This window comes from Mixophyes fleayi, chromosome 5, assembly GCF_038048845.1.
Source record: "Mixophyes fleayi isolate aMixFle1 chromosome 5, aMixFle1.hap1, whole genome shotgun sequence".
Lineage (NCBI taxonomy): Eukaryota > Metazoa > Chordata > Amphibia > Anura > Limnodynastidae > Mixophyes > Mixophyes fleayi.
Genome location: NC_134406.1, coordinates 81980963 through 82007313, shown reverse-complemented (window position 1 = coordinate 82007313; position 26351 = coordinate 81980963). Strand labels below are relative to the sequence as shown.

General features: G+C 38.6%; 1 protein-coding gene across 5 annotated transcripts in view; it reads right to left on the bottom strand.

The window, feature by feature from the left end:
• The window catches only part of ULK4 (unc-51 like kinase 4), a 572842-nt gene that overhangs the window by 524014 nt on the left and 22477 nt on the right, over nt 1-26351 (bottom strand). For all 5 annotated transcript variants that reach the window (XM_075212480.1, XM_075212479.1, XM_075212478.1 and 2 more), the window contains 8 exons: nt 26202-26291; nt 23930-24009; nt 23184-23253; nt 22563-22662; nt 15709-15813; nt 15122-15182; nt 3828-4003; nt 2762-2808 (listed from right to left, as the gene is read on the bottom strand). In XM_075212480.1, the coding sequence (XP_075068581.1) occupies nt 2762-2808; nt 3828-4003; nt 15122-15182; nt 15709-15813; nt 22563-22662; nt 23184-23253; nt 23930-24009; nt 26202-26291 (729 nt within the window). The remainder of the gene's footprint in view (nt 1-2761; nt 2809-3827; nt 4004-15121; nt 15183-15708; nt 15814-22562; nt 22663-23183; nt 23254-23929; nt 24010-26201; nt 26292-26351) is intronic.

The following is a 26351-nucleotide window of genomic DNA, read 5'->3' as shown; positions in this document are numbered from 1 at the left end:
CCCCGTTCCCTCAATATATTTCAATAAAAACGATTAATGTTAAAAAAAAAAAGACAAGAGAGGTCATCTGTGGTCATCTTCCAAACATGTTTGGTAATAAGCCGATTTTTCTTCTCAGCCTATGGCGCAGACCAGCCGCAGAAATCCTACCACTGGTTGGTAATCGGTCGTCACCTGGTCCTCAACAAACAATAATAATGCAAACAACAATTTGCTTGCGTTATTAAAAACAAAATGTCAGTCTATACTAGAGATGCTCACTGACCCCCGTGAAGTGGTTTTGGTTCTGGATAAGTTTCGTGTTTTAGTTTTGGCAAAACCACCCTCGCGTGTTTTGGTTTTGGATCTGTATTTTTTTCTTGAAAAATTGCTATAATCACATAAATTTGCTCTTTTTTTGATCCTACATTATTATTAACCTAAATAACATTAAGTTCAAGTCATTTACATTTTGACCACCTCACAGGTCACAATATTATTTTTATACACTTTTGGACAAATACTGCAGCGATCTGGCTGGATGGTAAGCGACAGAGCAATGACTCAAAAACACAGCAGTTCCTGACATACAGGATCATCATGACTGGTGGCAGCAGCTGCTTGGTGCTCCTGCTCTTTTGTGTACTGCTGTGAATCCATTTTGATAACACCGTACACTTTGACTGCAAATTCAGAAGAAAAGCCTGTATATATAACTTTGCCTGCCCAACTGCTCTACACTCTGCACTACCCCTTCTGTGTCCCTCTCTCAAATGGCGCTAGATCGCCGTGGAGGGCGGTATTTATAGATTCCAAAACTCGCGAGATCTGAGATCCGACGACATAACAATGACATTTTGCCTCGGATCCCCTAAGATTGGGGAAGTTTCTGAAATTTGTCCTCTACATTTTCCACATTGGCAGCCACATACATCATACTTAATACAGAGCAACGCTATTTTCTCCAAACCTACCCTATTTTCACAGAACAACTTGTGCTCCCCCCCCCCCCCCAAATATATAGTGAGTGCTGTGTTGCACAGTTTGTACGCAGCAGCACATCCTAACACATAACAGTAATAATGCACAGATGTATTCAGCATCCATCCCTGGCTCATTACCTTGCAATCTATCCTAATTTCTCCCTTTTCATCTACCCTCCGCATAGAGTACTATATTGGCTACTGCAATCCCTGTTAGGGAGTGAGCAGGTGAGTGATCTTGCATGTAATGAGACATGCCCGCTTGGCCTTGGTTGAGTGAACGAAGAAATGTCACACTCCACCTCTTAGAGCTGATCTGCATCAGCGTATGGTGATGTCAGCATCTCCCCTAATATGCATTGCAATTTCTTGTTAGTTTATAATACAGCACACATTGTGTGTCTGTGCCCCTCAGATCTGCACCCTGGTCGGTGGCACATATTGCACTACCCTAGTTGTGGCCGTGCACACATACAGTACACCAGCAAATAGATGTGTTTCAGACAAGCTTTGGCCTAGTCAGTGCAGGAGAGGTTGTTCTTGTCAGCAGTTTGGTTGCTTCTACAGCTCTTCACACTGCTGATCAGGGTAACCAGCCCTGCAGTGTTCAGGCCACAACTTGCGCAAAACCTTATCTGTCTGCAGGTGGATGTTTTGCTACAAAAACCCAACGAGTGGGACTCAGAGGGCTGCCATATAAATGGGATCTTTTTGGAGAGGCTTATTTAAATATTTTCCACAGGGAGCACTTCCTTCAAGTCTCTCCATTGCTATTATTGTTCTAGTGAGTTTTTGATGCGTTTAAGGGGAACATTCAATTAGCCGGGATGTTCCTCGCACTACGGTAAATTCTCTGCTGATTTTTTTCTCACACCCCATAGAGGTGCGAGGAAAAGTCTGCAGAGATTTCTTGTAAAAATCCCGCGACCGTGATGTTCCTCAGAACTGAATTGAATCTCCCCTTAAATGTGACATTTACAATTTACTTACTGTAATGACAATATTTCTAGTAAGTACCTAGTAAATAAAGTAGTTTTTCACATTTACATAAACATTTACATAATTATCTAGCAGGATAACATTACAGTCCTTTAGTGGGATTCCTAACCAGCACATAACATTGTTCGATGCCCTCCTAGTCCAGCTACATTAACAGTTTGGACGGAGCCATGGCCAATTCCATCAGCTTCCGCATACCATGCACACCCCAATCTAAGCTGCTTGGATGCCGGGAGAGGTTTAATCAGCCTCATTTCATAGCGCTCTACAAGGGGTGGTAGGTAGCGGATCAGAGTGCAGGTAATGTGGTGGTCCTGGAGAAGGAAACTGCAGCTGAAATGTGGGGGCGTGGTCTGGGGTACTCAGCAAGAGTTACCCCACAGGACAACTCCTTTAAAGCACGGGTGCAAAACAATATTAGACACAATCCTACAAATGTTGTATCTATATAATTGAATCTCTGTTACCTGCCCTCCTCTAACTCTTCCATTGTCACTCCGTAAGCTCTACCCTTCTTGTCCAAAATCTCAAGTAACTCCTTATGGAAATATTTTATTCTATTTCTTTACTTCTATGGATTGTGCTGCACTTGAATTTAATGATATGATTTGTATACCATTTATCTATTTATTAACATTTATTAATATAGCAACAACATACACTGCAGCACTTACAATTAGGAACAAACACAATAATAAAACAAGACAAGGAAGTAAGGTAACTACCTTTTGTTATTGTTAATTACACTTCCCTCAACAAAGCAACAAAAATCATTTAAAAGGAAGCAATACACAACTTACATGTCCCAATTTGGCGCCCCTCGTAACTGCTGTATGAGAGATAGAAACTGTAACACAAAAGACAGAGGATTGTATTTTACCACATCCGAAGAAATAGCTATAAGCTGTATGCTAGGAACACAATTATAAAGAAACCAAAGTAAATAATGTCAACCACTTTTGGGTTGAGCTTTAACATTACACGCACGTTTCAATATAAAACAGTATTCCGTACTCCTGCAAAACTTGTAGCCATTATTATTTACACAGCAGACTGTGGAAAACATGCTAGAAAGTCATTTTTAACGGATGAAAAGGTTAATATACATAGGTTAATACATATATATTTAATTACATTCATTATTGCAGAATTGTAGAAAAAAAGTATGTCTCTTTAAATGCACTGATATTAAATATTTTAAGTGTGTCTTAATGTAATTAAATATATATGAAATTAACCTTTTCATCAGCTTCTGACAAAAAGGACGCGAAGTGTGTGTGAGTGGTAGGGAATTTAAATTGTAAACGCTAAAGGGGCAAGGACTGATGTGAATGATCACATATGCTCTCTATAGCGCTGCATAATATGAGTGGTGCTATGTAAATAAATGATAATAATAACATTATGAAAGATTAATATGTAGGTCACGTATTCACTAAAAAGAGAATTGGCGCCATCGACCAAGAAGAGGTTTCAAATATGAAAGGTGTTCTGTATCGAGGGACCTGAAAGCAATCTGCTGCTTGTCACTGTACAGCTGTGGTTCCATTACAAGATCTGCGCTATCCAATGACAAGCTGCAGATTGCTTTCACATTCAGATATGCCTGCACCCTGACTGATGTTTGCACCATCATTCCATTCAAGAAAAAATCATTACAAGATAACAGTTGGAGGTCTAAATGGAGACAACCCACTCGGTCTACTTGAAGTGGGAGAACTAACTAGGGGTGGGTTTAATTATGAAATACTGTGCTATTTTCTATATCAGTCTGCAAAGTAACCAAACCTGTAACATAGACACTAGCTGGTGGCTTGAAACAACACTTAGTGCAGAACAATAATAAAAATGTCAAACTTTACTCACAATCTGGGAGTTGATAAGCTTAGTGGCCACTTCTTTATGTCCAGAAACCGTGCACAGGTAGCAGAGTAGGTTTAGTTTTGCCCGAGGTGCTGTTTTCTCTGTAGAGTCCAGTAAGGAGAAGAGCTGTACAAGAAAGCTGTTCCATTCAGGCTCTTTCAGAGAGGCAAGTTTTTCAGCTGTAGACCAAAAATGTACAAATTAAAACCATACCTGATGTTTTATATAAGGAGTCCTATTTTTAAGTTTGAATTTCATAAAGAGAAACTTGGTGATAAAGATAGTCTTTCCATTTTTCAACACCAATAGTAAGAGAAAGGATGTTGTTCATGCTGCAAACAATTTATTATGGCGCATATACAAATATGGGATAGTTATTCTGTAGAAAACAGAATCAGAATAACTTTTACATGCATTCAAAAAGTAATTGTGTATAACAGTTTCTGCATAAAGTTCAGTGAACAAAGTACTGAGAAAACATTGATAAGGAGTGCCGAGACTTTGTGGGAGTCTCAGGGAGATGACAGAAAATTATTTATTTATTTTTTCAATATAAAACCACTCATGATCACACTTTTTATCCAGTTGCATAAAAGGGTAATTAAAAATATATTAATATAATAATAATATTGCCAACACGGTACTGATATCTACACTAACCAATAGAATCTGAGCCGGATTAAGCACAGCAGACACGTCGCCCTGGGCCCCCCTCTGGCCCCCTGGACCAGGTTCTCTCAAGGGGTGCCAACGGAGGGACAATGTGGTATTTGGTGGCTGGCCCATCCTCCAGGACCAGCCACCTTTCTTCATTTGGCTGTGGATTTTATGATCTGTTACTACCTCCCTTTCCTTAAATATGGCCTACTCATATCCCCATCACTGACAGATGTCATGGGGAGCAAACCACATGACAGGTGGCGTCCCATAGGCACAGAGATGCAAACAGAACAGTCTACCTTTCCAACACAGTGCGGATGGAACAAGTTAAGAGTGAGGGAAGGGATGTAGTGTCTTAATATAATGTGTGAGGGAAGGAATGCAGGGGGGGGGTCCTTAATAGAATGTGTAGGGGAAGGGAGCTGGGGGGGTCTTAATATAATGTGTGAGGGAAGGGAGAGAAAGTCTTAATATAATGTGTGAGGTAGGGCCTTAATATAATGTGGGTGGGAGGTAGGCTATTAATTTAATGATGAAGTGTGGGCTAATTATTAAATGGGTGCGATATCATTTATGGGGTGATGGTGGGGCTATTTAATTTAATTTGTGGGCCTAGTAATTTAAGGTGTGGTGATGGAACTTTTAATTCAACACTAAGGTGGTTTAAATGTGGGGCTGAGTTTGGGGAGAATGACAACTATTTATGAAACGTCAATATGAATGATTTAATGGCAGTGATGTATGCGGGAAATAGGTATATTTATTAACCGTGCATACTATTAACTTATTGCCAGGGGGGGGTCTATACTGTAATCTGGGAGGGAGGTAGGCTATTAATCAAATGGTGGACTGTAGGTCGAAGTTAATGATTTAATGATGGGTGCCATTAATTTATTTGTGGGGTGATGGTGGGGCTTATTAATTTATGGTGAGGTGACTGGACTTCTAATTTAATGCTGGGTGGTTTGGGGCTATTAATTGAATGTGGGACAAAGTTTGGGGTGGAGGGATATTTATTTAATGTGAATATGAATTATTTAATTTCAGGGATGTTTGTGGAAAAGAGAATTTGTATACTTACGATAAATCCCTTTCTCTGATTCCTTCTGGAGGACACTGCTACCATGGGGCTGTAGTTGGAGAGTGTGGAGCCGGCACTTAACTAGTTAATTTGTGGCTGCTGACAAACTCCTCACCTCTGCAATCCCCTGTAGCTAGTTAGCGTAACTCTAAAGCCCCCAAGGAAAGGAAATCAAACAACCAAGCAAACAGCAGAAGAGCAGAGGGGAGGGAATGCAGTGTCCCCCGGATGGAATAAGAGAAAGGGATTTATTGTACGTATAAAATACCTCCTTTCTCCTTCTTCCTATCTGGGGGACACTGCTACCACAGGGACGTACAAAGCAGCCCCCTTAAGGGAGGGACTATCTTGCGGGCCCGGCTTGTAGTACACTACGGCCAAAGCCAGTATTTAGGACACAAATGCATTGAAGTGATAAAATTTGGTGAATGTGTGAACTGAGGACCATGTGGCTGCCAGGCATAGCTGTCAGCCGAGGCCACATTCCGTGCTGCCCAGGAAGCCCCTACAGACCTGGTGGAGTGTGCCGTAATGTCCGTAATCAGCCTTAAGATACGCCTGTGGGAAATGTGATTTTGCTAAGCTGACGCCATCTTGTTGCCTTATAGCTTAAAGACAGATTAGATACAGCTAGTTTGTAGGAGTAATTCATTTGCAAGAAACTATGCCCATGACCTTGGATATAGCAGATTGAGATAAAACAACTTCCCCGTGGGGAGTATTCCTGTGTGAAAATTAGATAATGTAGCAAGATCTGTGTAAAGGAAGCATGAGTGGTTAAAACCTTTTAGGGCGTAGTTTTCTGTAATGCAAATTCATATCTATATAACACAAAATCACATAACTAATAAAGCAGAGCTAATTGTACACACAAAACATGCAGTGTATTTAATTCTCTCCAGCTGATGAGCTCTTAATTGATAAACTGACACTTACAGGTGAACAATCTGATTTAGATTGGCACCTGTTTTATTGTAAAGGTTAGCCATCCCGCAATGGTTTGCTTGGAAGCTGACCAGCCTCTTTTTTGGGAATCAATCAGGACAAAAAAAAATTTGTACGTCGTATACCTGAGGTTCTTTGAACATGAATACGTAATGCCCTAACCACATCCAAATTTTCTAAAGCGGAACCATCGTGGAACACTGGAACCACTATTTCCTGATTAATGTGAAACCCGGAAACTACCGTATATACTCGAGTATAAGTCGACCCGAATATAAGCCGAGGTACCTAATTTTACCACAAAAAAATGGTAAAACTTATTGACTCGAGTATAAGCCTAGGGTGGGAAATGCAGCAGCTACTGGTAATTTTTTTAGATTTATTCATTATTATGTTTTTAATTTACATCTCTATATGCATTTTTATATCATGTGTGTTGTTTGCTTGTCGTCTAAGTAATGGATTGTTAACCAATTTATGACTTTCCAAAATGTATTTAGCGCACCTATACACTGTGGTGAAAAGGCTTTAACATGTTTAAATGGTTGAAAGATGTTACAATTACCTTGGTGGTGTAAGGGGGTTCAGGGTGCATTGAGTGGCGTTAGGCCATCGCTCCAGTATGTGGTGTGCCACGGAAATCCTCTATCCTTATGGTTCAGTGTGGATTCCGTGGGACTTGGGGGTGTTGCCTGCCTTCCATGCTCCAGAGTTCCACGAAAAAGGAAGGCAGCGATGGGAACAACTACAGTAAATCTCAAGCAGGCACTGCGCTGCGCCCTAGAGTCTCTAGGGAGCAAAGCTCCACAGCCGAGTTTCTGGCTACAGCCTTTTCCTTCCCCCGCAGTGGAACGCATGTGCGTTCCACCAACAGGAAGTTCGGCATTTGGAACGCAAGTTTGCGTTCCAAATGCCGAACTTCCTGTCAGTGGAACGCACATGCGTTCCACTGCGGAACTTAACAACTGAGGGACCGGACACCAGGTAAGTTCACCCGTGTATAAGCCGAGGTGGCCTTTTTCAGCATACAAAAATGTGCTGAAAAACTCGGCTTATACACGGGTATATACGGTACCTTTGATTGAAAGGAAGGGACATTCCGCAGCACCGCCCTAGCCTCATGGAAAATCAGGAAAGGTTCCCTGCAGGAAAGAGCCCCAAGCTCTGACATCGTCTAGCCGACGCTATTGCCAACAGGAATACCACCTTTCATGTCAGGAATCTAAGGTCCGCTTACAGGGGGGTTTCTGTAGCATAGAAAGTACCAAATTCAGATCCCAGTGTGCCGTGGGAGGAACAAAGGGAGGTTGAATGTGCAGGACCCCCTGCAAAAAAGGTAAAGTCGTCTGGAAGGTCCCCCAGAGGCTTTTGGAAGAAAATGGAAAGGGCCGAGGCAGAGCCCTGCGTGAAGACTCCTTTAAGGAAAGCCCGGCAGCCAGGGTACATTAAATTTACTCGTATAGTGTGCCCGGTCCTCACACCATTTAATGTAAAAGTGATAACTAAGTGGCTCGGGGATCAAAACATCAAAATTTTGGGTCCAAAGCCAGGAAACTCCCCAGACGTTAATCACATTGAGAACTTGTGGTCAATCCTCAAGAGGTGGGTGGACAAATAAAAACCCACAAATTCTGACAAACTCCAAGCATTGATTAGGCAAGAATGGGCGTCCATCAGTCAGTATGTGGCTCAGAAGTTAATTGACAGCATGCCAGGGCGAATTGCAGAGGTCTTCAAAAAGAAGGGTCAACACTGCAAATATTGACTCTTTGCATAAATTGTCAATAAAAGCCTTTGACACTTGTAATTTTACTTCAGTATACCATAGCGACATCTGACAAAAAGGTCTAAAGACACTGAAGCAAACTTTATGAAAGCCAATACTTGTGTCATTCTCAAAACTTTTGGCCATGACTGTATATGGGATTTGTGATTTTATGTTCATCTATTAGCAGCATATGAAACTTAGAATAAAAATGTTTTCCTAAAGCTGCATTACCACCAAAATTTTACTCATACCAACAGTCGGGTTTTCATGGAGCTCCATGACTCATTTCATCGCTGTGACTGGATCACTGATAAATAACTTTTGGTATAAATTTATTTAAAGGAAATAGCGCAGGCCGCTTATTTATATAATTGCAAATGCACTTATTTTTGATATTGTGTATATTGTGAGATAGGAAATCGTTATCTCTGAGATCAGGGTAGAAAATTTGTTTTTTCTGTTTACCCTTGCTAAAGGAAATACCTTATTTCTGATGTATATATCTGATACAATGAGCCTTTGTTTACAAAGCCTTTCATGTATCGTGATGTGGGAAACTGGCTTGTTTTTGGGTTTTGTTGTTCTGTGTGAATATGTATTCTGAACGGTCTGATGAAAGGCCCCATGGTAATTAGATCTTTTGATGTGTGAAGGTCCAACACTGAAGACAGGAACTTTTAATTAAGACTGGCTCCTGGATTCTTTGCATCTGAAAACCAGGTGTAGGACATCACAGTGTTTCTAGAATGTCACATATAAGTGTAAATATGGCTAGCTTTCCAATGCATGTAAATCCATGTTTGTGTAAATAGAGTACATCCTGATGCTACAAATAGCCTGTGTCAGAACTGTATAAAAGATGAGCTGTTTAAGCATGTAATGTACTCTTCTGATTTCAACTGACCTCATCACTGGGACATTTAACCAGTGAAAGCAAATAAACATCTTGCTTCAAGACCAGCTTGAAAACATCTTCAATATTGCTGTATTCCTGTGACCTGCAGATTAGACCCTAAATCTTATTCGTTCTTTGGCTGTCTGAGGTTTGGACCCAAGCTTTTCCAGTACCACCGCTCTGCCTGCTACCCATGCAGCCCTGGTTAGTGTGATAGGCCAGGGGGAGATCCATCCACAGCAACCCTGACCTATAGTGAGAGGTCAAGAGTACCAGCCCGGGTACACCAGCAATGAGGTACACTAGCAGTGTCAGTTACCCAGAAGGAACGTGGTTCTGAGTGCCACAGAAGGTGCTCAGTGGTGGCAGCATTGTAAGCCCCTCCTACTGCGGCAAGAGGGTGCATTTGGGATAACGAAAGGGAACGGTGGCAAAGTAAGCCCAGCCGGGTCCCAGCAACAACAGACAGGGTGGCATTGGCGGTCCATCCTGTCACAATCGCCCTGGATGAAAATCAGACACTTTGCGGCTGCTGAGGGGAAGCATGAACAGAAGAATCAATCAGAAGCCACAATCACAAGGGGAGGGACAGGTGAGTACAATTTAGCAATCAGGTGGTAATGCAGCTTTAAATTAAAAATGCTATTTCACCTCTGTATTGCCATCATAAGCCAGCTTTCTCAGGCCAAAACATATGGCCAAAAATTAATGGAGAGATGGATGAAATGGACTGGGATGTGGGACAGGTTGATAATTTGGGAAAATCTACTACCGATGTGCACAATGAGGCTGAGGCAGAAAGTGAAGATACATACTCTTCACTCCTTATACAAACTACCATGTACATGCGTGTACAAAAAGTGCAATCTACAAAACAATGATATTGTTGGGCAAGAGGAACTCTGCGTCATGTCTTCTGGGCCTGCCCATCAATTACCTCCTTCTGGACATCGGTCAAACACTTTATTTAAAACATAATAGGGCCTCACTTTCCCGCAGATTCCTTATATTGCATAGCTAAAGGGACACTGCTCCAGAGGAAAAAATGTGCCTTAAAGCAAATACTTAGTATGTATTTATAATTAATTTATGATTGTATACTTAGGAAAAAATTGATGGTAAATATATATATATATATATATATATATATATATATATATAATTCAGACTTGTGTGCCAGATTATTACTAATTATTAAGATTGTGGAAAGAGCAGACATCATGGTGGGTATGACTTTATGATGGTGTTTAGGGGGACCTATCACTGTTTTGTCATCAGGCCCAGGCATTTCTTGTTATGTTCCTGCCCTCTACTGCAAATACGAATAAGTAATGAGTGGTGACAGCAGCTAAGGACCCACTAGGAGCAAGTGACATACAGGTCGCAGACTGTACCCCTGGATCTACAGGAGTGCCTGGTTGTAGAGGGCTTGCTACTGTACGCCACTGTTCAGGACGGAATGTTGGACCATCAAAGGTCATTTCAATGTCATTTGTTCTATTTATTGAATGCATTAAATAACATATTCAAAGCACTGAAAGAATAATATGGACAACAATTCTATAGATGATGTCAAACATTTTTTTCTTTTTACTAACAATAAAACATTTTTCAAATTGTTTGTTTGGTTTTTTATTTTAATCTGAGAAAAACATTGATTTTTATTCCTTAATAGTACTATTTCATTCCCACTCCTGTGCACTGGTATTGCTCATAATGTGCCAAATATAATTAGGAAAATGCATTTCATAGTTGAAAAATGAAAATATGCAGGACAATGTTTGGTGAACTGAAGATAGGGAATGCCGAGAAGAATGTGCTTAGAATTTAAATTTAAAAAAAAACACATGTATAGTATAAAACCACATTATTACATGCAATGCTCTTTCTGCTACAATTTGTAAAAGTTTTGTTGAGATTACAGTAATCACAGGCAGATAATGTTATAAGGTGTACATTTAGAGCTGAAAATGGTCTCAATTTAAGGTACATTTCATTCCAGCATGAGAAACATTTTGCTACCACGTTACAATGAATTACGCTATTTTAGAGGCATTATGCTACTCCTTTGTTCATCCAATATTTGAAAAATAGGCTAATAAAGGTATTTACATGTCATTTTTCTGTAATGTATTTTCACATAAACTTACTTTTACATAATTTTGAAAGTGTAACAGTACAGCTCATATTTCTTGAAGATACCTGAATATCTATGTACATGAATTGTAATGTATGTAATGTAAGACATTTTCAACAGAAAGCATCTAATATGTGAGCCTTTCATTAAAAGGCCCTATTTATGCAATGACCATACACATACCTCCCAACATGTCTGCCCCCGGCAGCAGGACAGGGTTGGCCTGGCCATGTCATGATTGGAGCGTGGTCACATCACAATGGGCAGTGAGGATCACGCCCCAGAGGGCTGCCTAGCACTGTAACACGCTCCTTCCCCTCAACATTCCCATCTGCGGGACAAACATGTCTACGGGTGGGACAGTGGAACAGATTCTTAAAAGAGGGACTATTATGATTGGGACAACCAGGAAATTGTTTATGCTAAAGTATATTCCAGTCTTTTCCTATGTGTCTCCAACATAAATACATACACACAAATATGTAATTCATCTAACTTGTGTGGGCGATTAACGCAAGAGGTTAAAATCTTAGGGCAAGTGGTCTTTGTTCTGCAACTATGGAAAACACACTTCGCTGTAAGGATGTATGTGATCCAAATTACATACAATGGAGCAATTACTACTTCCTGCACAAAGGCTCCACTCACACATCTGAACAGAACAGTAACAATGGCTTCTCTCTCTCTTTTTCCATTTAGCCTTTAGGAGACTGCATCGAATTCCTCTACCATCCTATCCCATCCTCTCCTGCACCTTCATGGTCTTCTTATGCAACGTGACAATTTAGTTAGGCAAGAAAGCTTGCTGCACAATATTACTAAACCATGATATTCTGGAATGAAGATGCTCATGAGGACAAGACACTGAGTGATACAAGCACAGGCTTTTCAATATGATCCACTTCAATACTGTAAGCTCCCATTTCTTTCCCAAGTGCAATAACCTCGGTTGGATTTGATAATTGATGTCAAAATCTGGGGGATTTTTTTAAAAAAAAAATTTGTACAAAAAAACTTTATTTATTTACTAGGTGATCCATATACAAATAAATTACATAAACATGTATTCAAATTAGTACATATCTTTCAAAAAAGATATTCGTGCAATACCTATAAGAGAAAAAGATGGTAAGCAGTAAATAGAATACCAAATCAGAATGTGATGAATGTTGGATTGACTTTTCAATTTCAGGTGGAGCAGAAGACGGAAGGGAGAATGACGGTAGGCAGCCCCCGGCAATGAAGAAATAGGAAGGGGGAGGGAGATGGAATGGATCAACGCTATGTGTTCTTAGGGGACTAATAATAAAAAACACCAACCACTAAAAGGTAAGTTGGGTACGATCTGGAAACACTAAATCTGTTCAAAAATCAGACTGTCGTCAGATTCAGTGTGCCTGTCGACAGGTAGTAATGGTGACAGTCACAATGAAGACATTTAAACGGTAATGCAAGCGTATGTCTGTGACTTCTTTTCTTCTTAAATCATTTGATCCAGAAGTACCATAAAAAGTAATCCAAATAGTGTAATACAATAACACAATAAATACAGTAAGTACACCACAGTGTGTATGAAGTAGTAGGGTGAATGGTGTCCAAGCTTTTAAGAGTTCATCTTTCCTCTCAGTGCTCTGATTTCAAGATATCACACCTGTTGCCCCCTAGTGGTAATGAACTCACCAGAAATACACTTCAATGCAGCCTTTGTAAGAGGGACCTTATAAAATGCAGCAATCTCCCTGGAAGTATTATCTTTCTCTCAATTCAATATTTTTATGTATTGAATGATTTAAGAAGGAAAGAAGTCACATACATATCAAGACTACATAATATAAGTATATTTTATTGGGTTTATTATATTTTTATGTTAGTCACTTTTCCTTTAGTATTAAGAGAAACCATAAGAGCTTAGATATCCCTTCCTTTGGTATAATTTCAAGGTCTGTGAGAAGACAGCTGCTTCTAATTGTGGATTTACTGTTCGATAATCCTACAAATTTAGCCAGGAGAAAAAAAAAAATATGAAAAAGCAGCGCATAAATTGTGTCAAACAGACCTAGATTTGTCTGACAGAATTTTTGTGCTTTTTTTTATCTCTTTATTTTTCTTGTAACTAGGATTTAATCAGTTTAGGAAAACAGAGGATGGCAGTTAAAGTGTGTTTGTCCAAGACTTCCATGTTTTAAAGAAGGATTTTGTTGAGTTTTGGAGGACACTAGTCATCAGCATCGTTCGAAAAGTGTACCAGATCCTGTTATGGACAGATTGCAACAAGGGGGTTTGATTTGATCCAGTCCACCTCTAAGTGGCACGTTACAGCAGAAATTACATGTCGTATTAGTTTATTCTGATGACATGTGGTCGAAGGTACCCCTAGTATTAGGAGGAAGAATTTGGTTGAGAGAGCGATATCTAACTGTAGGATCGATTGTAATACAGTCTTAATTTCATTTCAGAAGATATGAAGCCTGTGGCAGAGAGCAAGCTATCAGATTCTAGCTGTCATTTTGCAGAATGTACGAAAAAATGATAAATAGAATCTGATTGGTTGCTATAGGCAACAATCTCCACTTTTTCAAACCCGCAGTTTAGTAAATATACCGCAAGGCCTTTTGCTGTGACACAATTGTGGATAAAAGTATACAACTCAAAATTGGACCATAGTTGTACTGTGTTTATGGGAGATTTTACATTTGTTCTGTATCTTTGAGAAGGTAGGAAAAATTGGTCCACATGAGAGATCATTCAAATACATTATATCACTCATCTGCCATTGTTGAAAAGCAAGTGAGTCACAGCTTGGGGCAAAACCAGGACTGCTGAGTAATGAAATTAGAGGTCCGGGGGGGTGCAAACTATACGTCCTGTTGGCATAGTCCCATAGAGTAAGAGAGTGGGAGATGACCAGGAGACATGCCGCTTCCTTTGATCGGCAAAGCCTTTCAAGTTACAGGAGGGAAGAGACCGAAGCTACTCAGAGACTATCGGCCCCTATCTGCATTGAGAGGGTCACGCGGTAATGTAATAATGCTTAGAATCTGGAATTCCCTGGCCGCCTTCCTGTGAAGACCTCTGCAAAATCTGCAACCGGACTCTGAGGTATTTTTTCGCCCATATATAATGGGCAGTACTATGCCACATGAATTTAAAAAACCGTAAGGAGGAGTGTGCACTGGGAGAGTCTGAAACAGATGTAAGAGTTTAGAGAGGACATTTTAACGGCACGGACCCAATCTATCCTAGTGTTGAAGTGCTAGCTCCAGGTGGTCGTTCTGATCTGGGATAGAAGTTGAGGGAAATTGGCCTGGAACAATGATGATGAAAGTGTTTGGTGATCTGTATATCCAGGTACTTCATTTTGGTTTGGTGCCATTTACAATGGGAACTATTGTTCTAGTAAGGCATGTGTCACATTTCTAAGACTTCGGTTTTCTGAGTATTCATTTTATAACTAGAGTAGGAACTATAGTCTTCAATTTCTCCATTTACGCAATCAACGTTCCCCTGACGGTAACAGATTCGGCTTTGCCAAACCTGTTTTTCTCACTACGTAATTAGTTCACACCAGATTACTGCACAGGAAAATTAATTAAGAAGAAACTGGAGCTGAACATGATCATACATGATCACAGAGCCATCTCTATCTTCTGTTTGACATTATTGTACTTAATGTGTTTGTATTATAATTCCCTCAATATGGTGGTGCTTTATAAATAAAGGAAATAATAATAATGGACTATTTTGGCCAGTCTGCAATGAGGTTGCATAAAATAAAATAAAACACATGGTTAAATGAAAGGACAATTCTTACCTGAATGTGCAGGAAAGCCAAGTGTTTTCCCATCAAACCTTATTGGAGATGGCTTCATAATCTAACAGAGAAATGTAAATATTTTTAAATAATGACATGTTTCTCAAGACAAAAACAGATGGGTATAGGGAAATATTTATATTTCTTTCTAGCTTTTATTTACAATAAAATTCCCCATAACATGGGTGTCTATAATGTTTTAGGTTTATTGAAAATGGTTCTTAAACTATGGAAGCCAAAAATCCAGGAAATATTCAATAGGTGTGATATTTAACCAATGCTCAAATATAATAAAAACATATTAATTCAGTTTGAATAGTGTGAAGTTCTAGAGATCATGTGTATTGATTTTTTATAAATACAAATAATTTTTAAACATTTGAAAAGGTTTTAAAGAGAGCAACAAATAAATATATATATTTTTTATATCATTATAATATTCAAACATTGGTTAAATGTCACTGCCTGGGTTTTTGGGATTTATAGTGTAAGAAATCCTTTCATTAACACCCAAATTGAGGTACAGCTCTATACAAACTAAATACATTACTATGAAAATATTTAATAATTAATATTTTTTCCATTACCTTTGGATTATCTATAATAGGAGTTACAATGAGATCAGAATCTGTGAATATAAGGTTTTTAATTTTCCTCTCCAAATCCTGTTGATTGGAACACACAATATTCACCTACAAGGACAGACAGAAATTTTATTACTGTTTAAAAGAAATACAAATGTGCTATTGTCAATGTAAGGTATATCATCAAGTTTACTATATCCATCTGCATTCTGTAGGTGACATGGTAAAATTCACAAAAGCAAGTGTGGCGGCCATATTGAGGGTATGGCAGAAGTAGGTACAAATGACTGTAAACGCATGCCATTAGATAGACAACTGTAGAACACATTAATTAAGCTTCTTAGACCACACAATATACCAGCACCAACTAAACTAAGGCTAACAATGTTAAATATGTGCACAATAAAATAAGAACACAAATGTACAAAGATGAGAACATCTGCAATTGTGGTCCCAAGTTTACCTGACATCAGGTAATTGATAAAACACAAATTTCACAAATGATACCTTAATAAATACAGTTCACTTAGGCAAGTCCTATGGAGTAGCTAAAATGGAGGCCACCTGTTGTGAATGCATTTTGGCTAATCATACCTTATTAAAAGACTAGGAGCTAATAGAGCTGCAAATGGAAACATTAGGGGTCCCCTACTCCTCCCTCAGCCTCTTCCCCACACATGAAGTGGTTTGCTTGGCGGGAATATACATCTACCCACCCTATCCACGTAGCTCCATATCCCCACAGGGATCCCTTACGCAGTAAAATCACTGGCGTATATGTTATTTCATTGATGAAAATGTGGTTGTTACAGAAATATTAGCTTGCTTTGTATTGTATTTGCGTATCTGCATTGTATTGTCTGACTTGAAATGTGTGGACTGTATAACCCCCGAGTCCCATTTCCGTTTTTTTGTGCTTTCTGTACCCTTAACTGTAAAAATTTATATAAAAACTATTATTAAAAAAAAAAAAAAAATGTACATAGAGAACAAATGTGCCTTTATACCTACACTATTAGAGCAAATGTTACAAGTGTTTAACACCGTTCCTGCAAAAACAACAGACTACAGCAAACAGACTACACGTTCACCAATTATTTTAAATAAAAATTCATAGGATAAAACTGCTGGCTTACAGCAAAAATAACCAATAGTGTAACAAAGTTAGTTAGTAATAGGTCTTCAGTGCAAATGAAATCTAATACATTACTTGCACCTATCTTAATTAATATAAAAACACAAAATGTAAAATTATAAGAACATATTTCACTCATTAGGCTTGCTCTGAGAACTTTGTGAGCATTCTCTCATGCTGTATTCCATTTGTTCCAGTCAGACAAAACTGCAGGCATAGGGATCATTGATCCCCGGCGTCAGCACAAGCAGCTGTGTAAAATGTGGGTGGCACAAAAACACTAGATTATAGCACACATATATATATATATATATATATATATATATATATATATATATATATATATATATATATATATATATATATATATATATATATATATATGGTTTTCCAGTGTTCTGGTCTGATTGTCAGCTTATACTGCTGGAACCTGGAGAGATGATTATTAGCCTTTTCCTTGTTTTGTCTCAATAATGCAGAGTGAGAAAATGCTCACAAAGCACTTGCCTAACTAAGTCCATATACTGACAATAATAAGCAGCAGCATCAGTGATTTGCAACATATATATTGCCAGATACATTTTATTTATTAAGCCCTTACATGAAACAGTTTAAATAAGATTTAGCCAAATTAAATATTTTAAATTGACCATAATACAAGAGGCACTATATATAATGTAATTTAATATAAAATGCACCATTTAGAAACAAAATTATAATTAAGCAGGTTTCCAGATCAAAGAAAGTCAACTGCTGACAATGACTTTAGCAAAATACATTATAAGAGGTTCGAGTCACATCCTTCTATTTTCCTGGGGGGGTTTTTATTTGCAGACTTTACTTTCATATAATTAATGCTTTTATGTAGTTTGTAAAGCAAATAGGAGTGCAACAAGAACTGTACACACACAGTATATTTCACGGTTCGTTATTCTGTCCCACAATTTTATACCTTTGTTTAAAGTGTACCCCATTTATGTATTTATGGAAATTAACCGTCATGGTGCTAGTTTTATATTTGTGTAAACGTAAATATAATTGAAGAATATTTTTTAATTTAATACAAAAGTGCATATATTTGAATATATTTATTGGTTTATGATGCCGCTCTTACTTAAAAACAAGCTTTTAGCCGTGTACTAAATTACGCATGACATACTAAACAAAGATGACAGTTTACTGTAAGGTAAAAATACAATAACTTCTTTTTTATTTTAAATATTTTATTTTTATTGCAATGTAATTTTAGCAGTTGACGCAATCAAAATTATCCTGGTAACATAATGTATAACTATACTGTTTAAAGTACTTAGTTGCATGACAAAAAGACATGGGTCATAAACCAACTCAGGCACTATCGTTAGATACGAGTAGCACTGAGAGAGAATTAGTAGAGATCAACAAAAAAAGCTTTTTACATCGGCAGGTATAAACAATTGAACTGTTACCCAAATTGACCCTTGTTATGTATCATGCTGTCCTCTGACAACAGTAATTCAAATTCTGTTTGATGTGAATGGAACACATAAAAGCAAAAAAGCTTTCACAAATTGAAAAAATAAAACATTCTTGTGTAAGTTTTTCTTTAAAAGGTTTAGGGTTGGAGGTTGTTTAAATTCAAGTTTGGAGTATACATTTTTTAGCCACTGAAGGGTAGTTTTAGTTGCCCCCCCTAGGGATACAGACATCCGAATATGGGCCATTGTGGGGCAAAAGTGATCAGATGTTCCTCAGCAAAACTTGGTTCTGTCTCCAGAAATGCACTGCTTTCTCACAAATGGTCATAACCACCAATCAAGTGCATTACCCAACTCATACCCTTTAACTTCCTCATCACTCCGTTTGTGTAATTTTGTGCTTGAAAACAAGGAAACATGTTAGGGCCTGTGTCGTGAACATAGAGAGCTTGCAGTTATTTATAAGGGATAAATCATAACTACAGTGTAAATAGGTTATCTCAAATGAACCCATGGATGAATTGAGCTGTTAAGGTGTAAAGTTTGAAGACATTAAGTCTGATGCAAATGTACTTAATGGCTTTGCACATCCCAGTGTGAGAAGATAACCATGTCACCTGTAGCAGCTTCAAAGAGCTCTTGGACTCCTGAATAGGCGTTGTGGGGCCGCTCACAGCTGGACATCCTTGCAGCCCAAGGCAGCATTGTGCATGCTTATACAGGTATATAGCAATATGAAGGAAAATGCCTTTACAGTTTGGGAAATCCGGGTGTCACTTCATACTGAGGGTTGTGAATGACAGGTACGGGTGGTATCCGTGAACAGCTAAAATCACTTATCTTTGGAAAAGGTATGTCACATTGTCATAATTCCATCATGTTTGGTATTTAAATGTGTGGGAGATTATGACCGGTTTATTGAAGGGGAAGTTATTTCTCTGGGAAGTATCTGTGAGGAATTACCCACAGGTCAAAACATTGGGAATATTTGTGAGCCAACTACAGTGACACCCAGGGGACATCCCTGCCTCCCTATTAGCATTAAACACTGCCCCTGTGAAGGCCATCCCATTTGAGTTTGCTTAAAAACCTGTGTTTTGAAGGGGCAAGGGTCAGACTTTTTGGGGAAATCAAGCCACATTGATAAGCTGTCCATCTTCCTAGCCAATTCCCCATGGCGCAGATTATGCTACTCAAGTAAGTGCTATTCTGAATGTAACCCCTTTTATTTTAAACTGTTTTGCTTGTTATGTCAATCTATTAATTGTTATTCATTATTTTTTTATTTGTATGCCACGTATGTTTGTATATTAAATCTATCATTTAATATGCTGCGTCCTTGATACTCTAACGAAGCCATTAGCCTGTTAGAAGAGAGCCCGACCAAGTTAACCCTTGGAATGCCAGTGTGTGATTTGTTGATGCATTTGATTAACAAGATGTGTTTACTTGCATTTACATTCGTGTAACAGTCTGGAGGTGTGAAGAGGTAACCCTTTGTGTGCTGGTGTGGGTCTTGCTAGTCTGTGAATAGCTAGAAGCCTGCGTGTCAGTGTGGGACACTGTATTGGGGTCCTATTGCCCGTATTCAATAGGTGGTGGCAAACCTGAAGTGTCTGGGGGTGTGAGAGCGCTGTGTTTGGGGGCGATTCCGTAGGTCTATAACCTGTGTGATAGGAAGAGAGAGACTGCGGGCTGAAATCGCGTGTTACCTCATACAGCGAACACCCCAAAGTCACGGCAGCTAGGAGCGTGTTCGTGACAGCCTATTATCTGGAATTGCTCAAATGTTTTTGTGTGATAGTAGCTTCGCGGATTATTGGTTTACTAAATAATGCACCCTACCACAACATGGAAGCCAACTTCACAATTTTCTTAAGCAAGGGTAAAGAATGTAATATGTTGGACTTTAACTCAAATCTTTCCCTGTATACGTGCCAGGCTCATATAACTACAACTGAAAGCGAGCTAGGCTTAATATGGTCTAAAAAATCTTTTCACATACAATTACTTTGTATTCCTCCAAGGAGGAACCACACTTGTTTAAAACTAATGAAATGCTTAATGACTCAGTCTCCTCCCTTCCACTGGTGATGGGTAGCATAAGAGGAGGAGTATACTCTTCCTTCATTAAAAAACTAAGCATGCTAATTTCTGGAACAAATGGCTTTCTGTACTTTCTTGAATACTTGATATCTTGATTACTTTATATTTTTCTATAGAATAAAATCAGTGCACAGAAGGATGAGTTCCAGTACACAACAAAATAAAAAGGTACAAACAAACAATATGCAGACTTTTACAAAACTTGTCTACGAGTCCAGTTTGTATAATTTTTGTTCTCAGATTGTCTCTTATCTCTAACTGTATTAGGAATGTAAAGAATATAAAGCCAAACTCTGAACCAGGTGAACAGTCATCAATGAGTTATAGTTTGATGTACTTTGAATTGGAAATGTCGGCATGATGTCACAAGCTTATTACAAACAAAAGAAAGACCTAAACGTGCACATGAATCTGGCATATGTACCGAATGGAATACATTACCAGCATCCTCAGGAACGCCTTTGAATCTTTTCATAAAAAATTGGGCTCTCTGGACCTCCTTTCACAATCAGCCCCTACTCAATTTGTTATCTTGATCCTCGTCTAGAATATCCCTTGCTCCAATATTAAACTATAGTCCTCTTCCTCAGCAACAACCCGAGAGGACCCACTCCCAACCCCTATTTCCATGTCCTTTTTACCTGGATACCACTACTTCACTTTTCCTTGACTAGTTATTTACCTGCATTAAAGAAATAAGTCTTAGCCAGTAGTCCTCTGTTATCTTATTGCCAACAATATTTCTTATAGTCATAAAACCAATGCATGCAAGTCTTTTGCTTGCAGAGACTTGAGTTTATGTTTCTGATTTATGTATTGCTGGTAATGCTTTTAATAAACAGTTTACTAGAAAACAAAAAAAAGACCTAAAAATTGTAATCTGCTTTCACTATAATGTGTAACTATATACACTAATCAACCGCAACATTAAAGCCACTGACAAGTGAAGTAAATAACATGGAATATCTTGTTACAACGGCACCTGTCAAGGTGTGGGATATATTAGGCAGCAAGAGAACAGTTAGTTCCTGAAGTTGATGTGTTGGAAGCAGAAAAAATGAGCAAGCGTAAGGATCTGAGCGACTTTGACAAGGGCCATATTGTGATAACGGCAGGCCTTGTGGGGTGTTCCCGGTATGCAGTGGTTAGTACCTACCAAAACTGGCAAGACAGGACAACTGACGTACTGGCAACAGGGTCATGGGCACCCAAGGCTCATTGATGCAATGCACGTGGAGAGTAAAGGCTAGCCCCTCTAGTCCAATCCCATAGAAAAGCAACTGTACCACAAATTGCTGAAAAAGTTAATGCATGCTATGAAAGAAAGGTGTCAGAACACACAGTGCATTGCAGCATGCCAATGCTGACCCCTGTCCATCGCTGAAAGTGCCTACAATGGGCACGTGGGTGCCAGAACTACCTAAAAGGTGTAATGGAAGCCGGCCTGGTCTGCTGAATCATGTTTTCTTTTACATTATGTGGACGGCCAGGTCCATGTGCGTCGTTTACCTGGGGAAGAGATGGCACTAGGATGCACTATGGGAAGAAGGCAAGCCGGTGGAGGCAGCGTGATGCGCTGGGTAATGTAAATGACAGCCTGAGGTTTCATTTTTTTGAAAAGTGATTCACCGCTAAATGAAAGCAAAAAATTATGGAACACTTACCCAAGCAGACTAATTCATTATATCTCATGGGAGAATGCATCCATTAAATACTGGAAACAGTTGGGAAAAGAAATTGTACTAAAACTAGTCCAACAGTCACAATAGGCCCAGCACATATTCATGTCATGCATAATGTAACATTCTACATTGGAGTGGAGCACATGCCTTTACATTTATTGTTACTACTGGTTATCTGCCTTTTCCTGTCTTGATCCCAGTCTAAGGATAAATATTCTTTACAGAGTAACCAACTTTTAAAATGCACCTGTTACATACCAACTGTGGAAAAAACTAGGAGCTAGGAAAGCACTAGGAGTACTGTAACAGTTTACAAGCCGATAGGCTGCATCCTCAAGTGCAGGTGACCAGTGCAATTTAACTTTGTTTAAAGCTAACTACAAATAGATAAATACTGACATAGCACAAACAGAAGAGTAAATATCCCATACAACAGAACACAATAAACATATACATAAGGTAAACAAACAGTACTACCTTTGGAACTTCTGCAGGCTCTTGCACGGAGCTGTGGATAGCACCTGCTAATTTCTTGCCTTTAGCTGTGGCAGTACTTGTGCGTGGCGTGGTGTAAGAGCTGCAAAATTTACACCAAAAATTAGCCACAATATCTAATAATCTCACATGCCAAGATTATACAGCAATGATTGGTACATATTTTAATAATCGGTAGATTTCACATTCTAAGCAAAAATTGGACATTTAACATAATTTGTTAACTTTTGATTAATTTTTAATTCGTAATTATCTGTTTCCATCAAATTAATTATTTAGAAATGTCCATGAAAAGGTACATGTATACAAAGATCAGCAAAATAATAACTGGATGAATTACTGCCAATTAATTTACTCTAGATTAAAGGGGAATTTCATTTTTATTTTTTTTTACAACCCACCTCTTTGTAACCTGTCCCTCTATGTAGTAAGTAGGTGGGTCTTGCCCAACACCTCCCTCCCCCCACTACCTTAAGTGGATCTCATTGTTGGTTTCTGTATACTTTTGCTACATGTGAGGTCAGGCTACAAAAAGTTGGGGGTGGGTTTGACACAACAATAACTAGTCTTAAAGGACAATCATATTTACTTTTTCTCAGTTACCTGAGCAAGAAAATTGCCTCATTTGATTCTCCATCAAGAGCGCTTTTGGGTCTTAAATCTGATGGATTTTCTGAATGAGAATATATAAATAAAAGTTATACACAAATTATTAAAATAAAAGCTACAGAACATATTTATTTATTTGTTTCTTTACTTTGATAGGTCAGAATAGATAATATAGACAACCGAACAGTATGAGAAATACTATGGATGACCATAAAATTTTCAATTTCACAATTAGCATAATACAAATCAAGGAGAACATCAATGTGGCATAACATTATGCCAAGGGTGATTACCATAAGTAATTGGGAGAAAGAGGGGATAGGGTAGGGGGCAGCACAAAAGGATAGTCCTTTAGGCAGGAGACTCCAAAATGGCATCAAAGAGGGCTTGTTCACCAAATATGGAGGAGAGTTCCCCTGTGGACGCAACTCCTCCTGGGGTCAGAGTGGGAAGCATCATATTTAATCTGTCCAGTATACACAGTACCACCTGGAATATAACTTATAGGTCATCTCTTTAATCAGAGTGGAGATGAGGCTTTTCACTACTCCTCGGTCTAAGATATCCTGCTATTCCTCTTCCAATTCCCTATCACGTAGTCGCGGGAGGTAAAACGGGTATCAAATAACAAGCTATTGTAGGGAAATAATGTCCTTGCATGTATGAGAGCTTTAACATATTTGCTCAAAGTGTGACATATCTATTAAATAGATATTTAACAAATAATTGTTGTCACTAACCAATCTTAAATGACTTGTGAAAGGTTCCAGGTGTTCCAGGCTCCTCTTTGGTGTCCCTATTCAAAGCCTCGCTGTTTATCCTGTCATGGTAAAAAAAAGCATAATTTCTTACTTGTCAAATATGCTGGAGCACAATTCTTCAATATCGGTAAACATATGTAAGATTTTTAAAAATACAAAACATTAAATATGAAATAGGTTCATGTCTCAATCGGGGGAAAATATAATTTAAAACGCCTCACAAATAAATGTGTGTCAAAAATAAAGGTTTACTCACCAGCTTGCTCTCCCCAACAAGCACAAGTGTAGGGACCTCATGGTAGAGACCCACTTGTTCTGCAATATAACCCCACCACTCACTGGCACTGCTCTGACTCTACTACCCGCAAAAAAACATGGGGAAGCAGAGTATCAAAAAGAGCTGTGTTCATTTCGAACACAGGCGCGATTACAAATTCACACCTCTGTCCAATCATTACCTGTGTTAGAAATTAACACAAAGAAGTTGGGGGTCCCAAGCAATTCGAAATTAATCACCTGCAGGCTGTGCTGGATATTCTGCTTTTACTGACAATGTGCAAGATTTAACAAAAAAAATCTGCAATTTTGGGGGAGGGCGGGTGAAGGAAAAAAAAAATATTTGCGACTGGATCTAACTAATTATATCCAGATGATCCATATTTCTGCTAGTTTGAAATTTCCTGAATGGGTAAGACAATTCTAAGATGTGGTTGCATTTGTTCATATATGTAAATTGGAGTTACCAATTCATATGGCACATGAGAAACTCAAAGCAATAACTTTATATGGTTAATGTTCCACCTTATCTATAGACAAAAAAAAAAACACAAAATCATTACATTGCACTGTTTAGTGCAACTACAATAAAAACACATTGAGCAATCACATGTCTTGGGCCCTGTGCTACAAGAATCACTAAATAATACCAGCATTGCCCAGTAGATGGTGGCAGAGAGGTACAATTTTCTCCTGCTTTTTGGCTGGCTGTACTCATCCTGCAGTCTTTGAATCCCCTCCTCGGCTCAGCATAGGTGAGAAACATTAATGCTGAACCGTTTGATTTCAGTAGGAAAGTGTCTCCATCACCCAGGAGAACAGATAAAATGTCATTGGATCCTTTTCTATTTTGTATTTTATGGTTAATGCTTATTTACAGAGCACCATCATAGCAGTAATGTAGTAGTGCCGGACAATAAAATGCCAAAATAAAATACATACCACTTTGTCACATCTATAAACAAAACAATTCTTCAGATAATCCCAACATGGTCTTAACATTTAAAATAAGTGACTCCTAACCAACCCCCGCCCACTATTTGTAGTTTGCAATCAGAAAAACAGATAAAGCTTGAGCTATGGTCACTGAATGAGATTACTCCCCAGTACTAAACATGTTACATACTGTAGCAAATAATGAGCTACATGTGTTAGGCTAGTTACACACTACAACAAAATTGTAACGATACAATATTTTAACAATTTAGCGACAAAAACAAAAGAAAGTCTTGATCAGCCTGCCGATTCATGCGTACACACTACACTCAATTACCTCCAGATCTGTCCTATTCATCTGTCATGAACTATCAGCTAAAAAGTGGCAGCATAGTGTCTCTCCATAGTGTCCTCTCCTGGTACCCATATACTCTAGTGTCAGAAAGCACTCGTTTCTCAAACCACTTGTTAGCACTGTACTACTTAGCATATCAATATACTATATAATTCACTCCATGCAGCCTGGTAACTGGAGCGGGGGTAACTGTCACCGATTCATCCGGGTAACACAGGGGCTGTCACTGTGCAGTATCGGAAGGTGATAGGAACAAAATTATTAAATAGTACGACCAACCAAATGAATCAACAATCGGTACTTTGAAACGATAAGAGGTTCATCGAGTAAGTATACACACTAATGCGATATCTGGCCGAGCAGTCGTTTATCGGGTGATTGGCCCGATAATTGGCTGAAAAAACTGCCGTGTGAACCTAGCCTTACAAACTGTAATCCAAATACAAGGTCATTACCCTAAAGCATGTCTGGGTTCTCTAAAACAAAGTACAGAAGTAAACACATGTTTAAGCAACAAAACAAAGTAAAAGCAACAATACAACTAGACTCTCCATATCTTATAAATACTAAATATTTAATATTCAATGACAGTTAAGAACATTGACAAATGTCTGACATTTTATTGTCTAACTTTGTAACATTTTTACTGGCTGATGACCTTTAAGTAAAAGTACAATTTCATACCTGAGAACACTAGAATTCAGGACAACACTGTCACTGCCAGACAATGCATCTTTCCAGAAAGAGTGGCGCAGTAATTCAGTCCAAGTAATTCTGAAAGACAATACAGGTACCTTGAGGGATGACCAATATAACTAGGACTTTGAAATATGA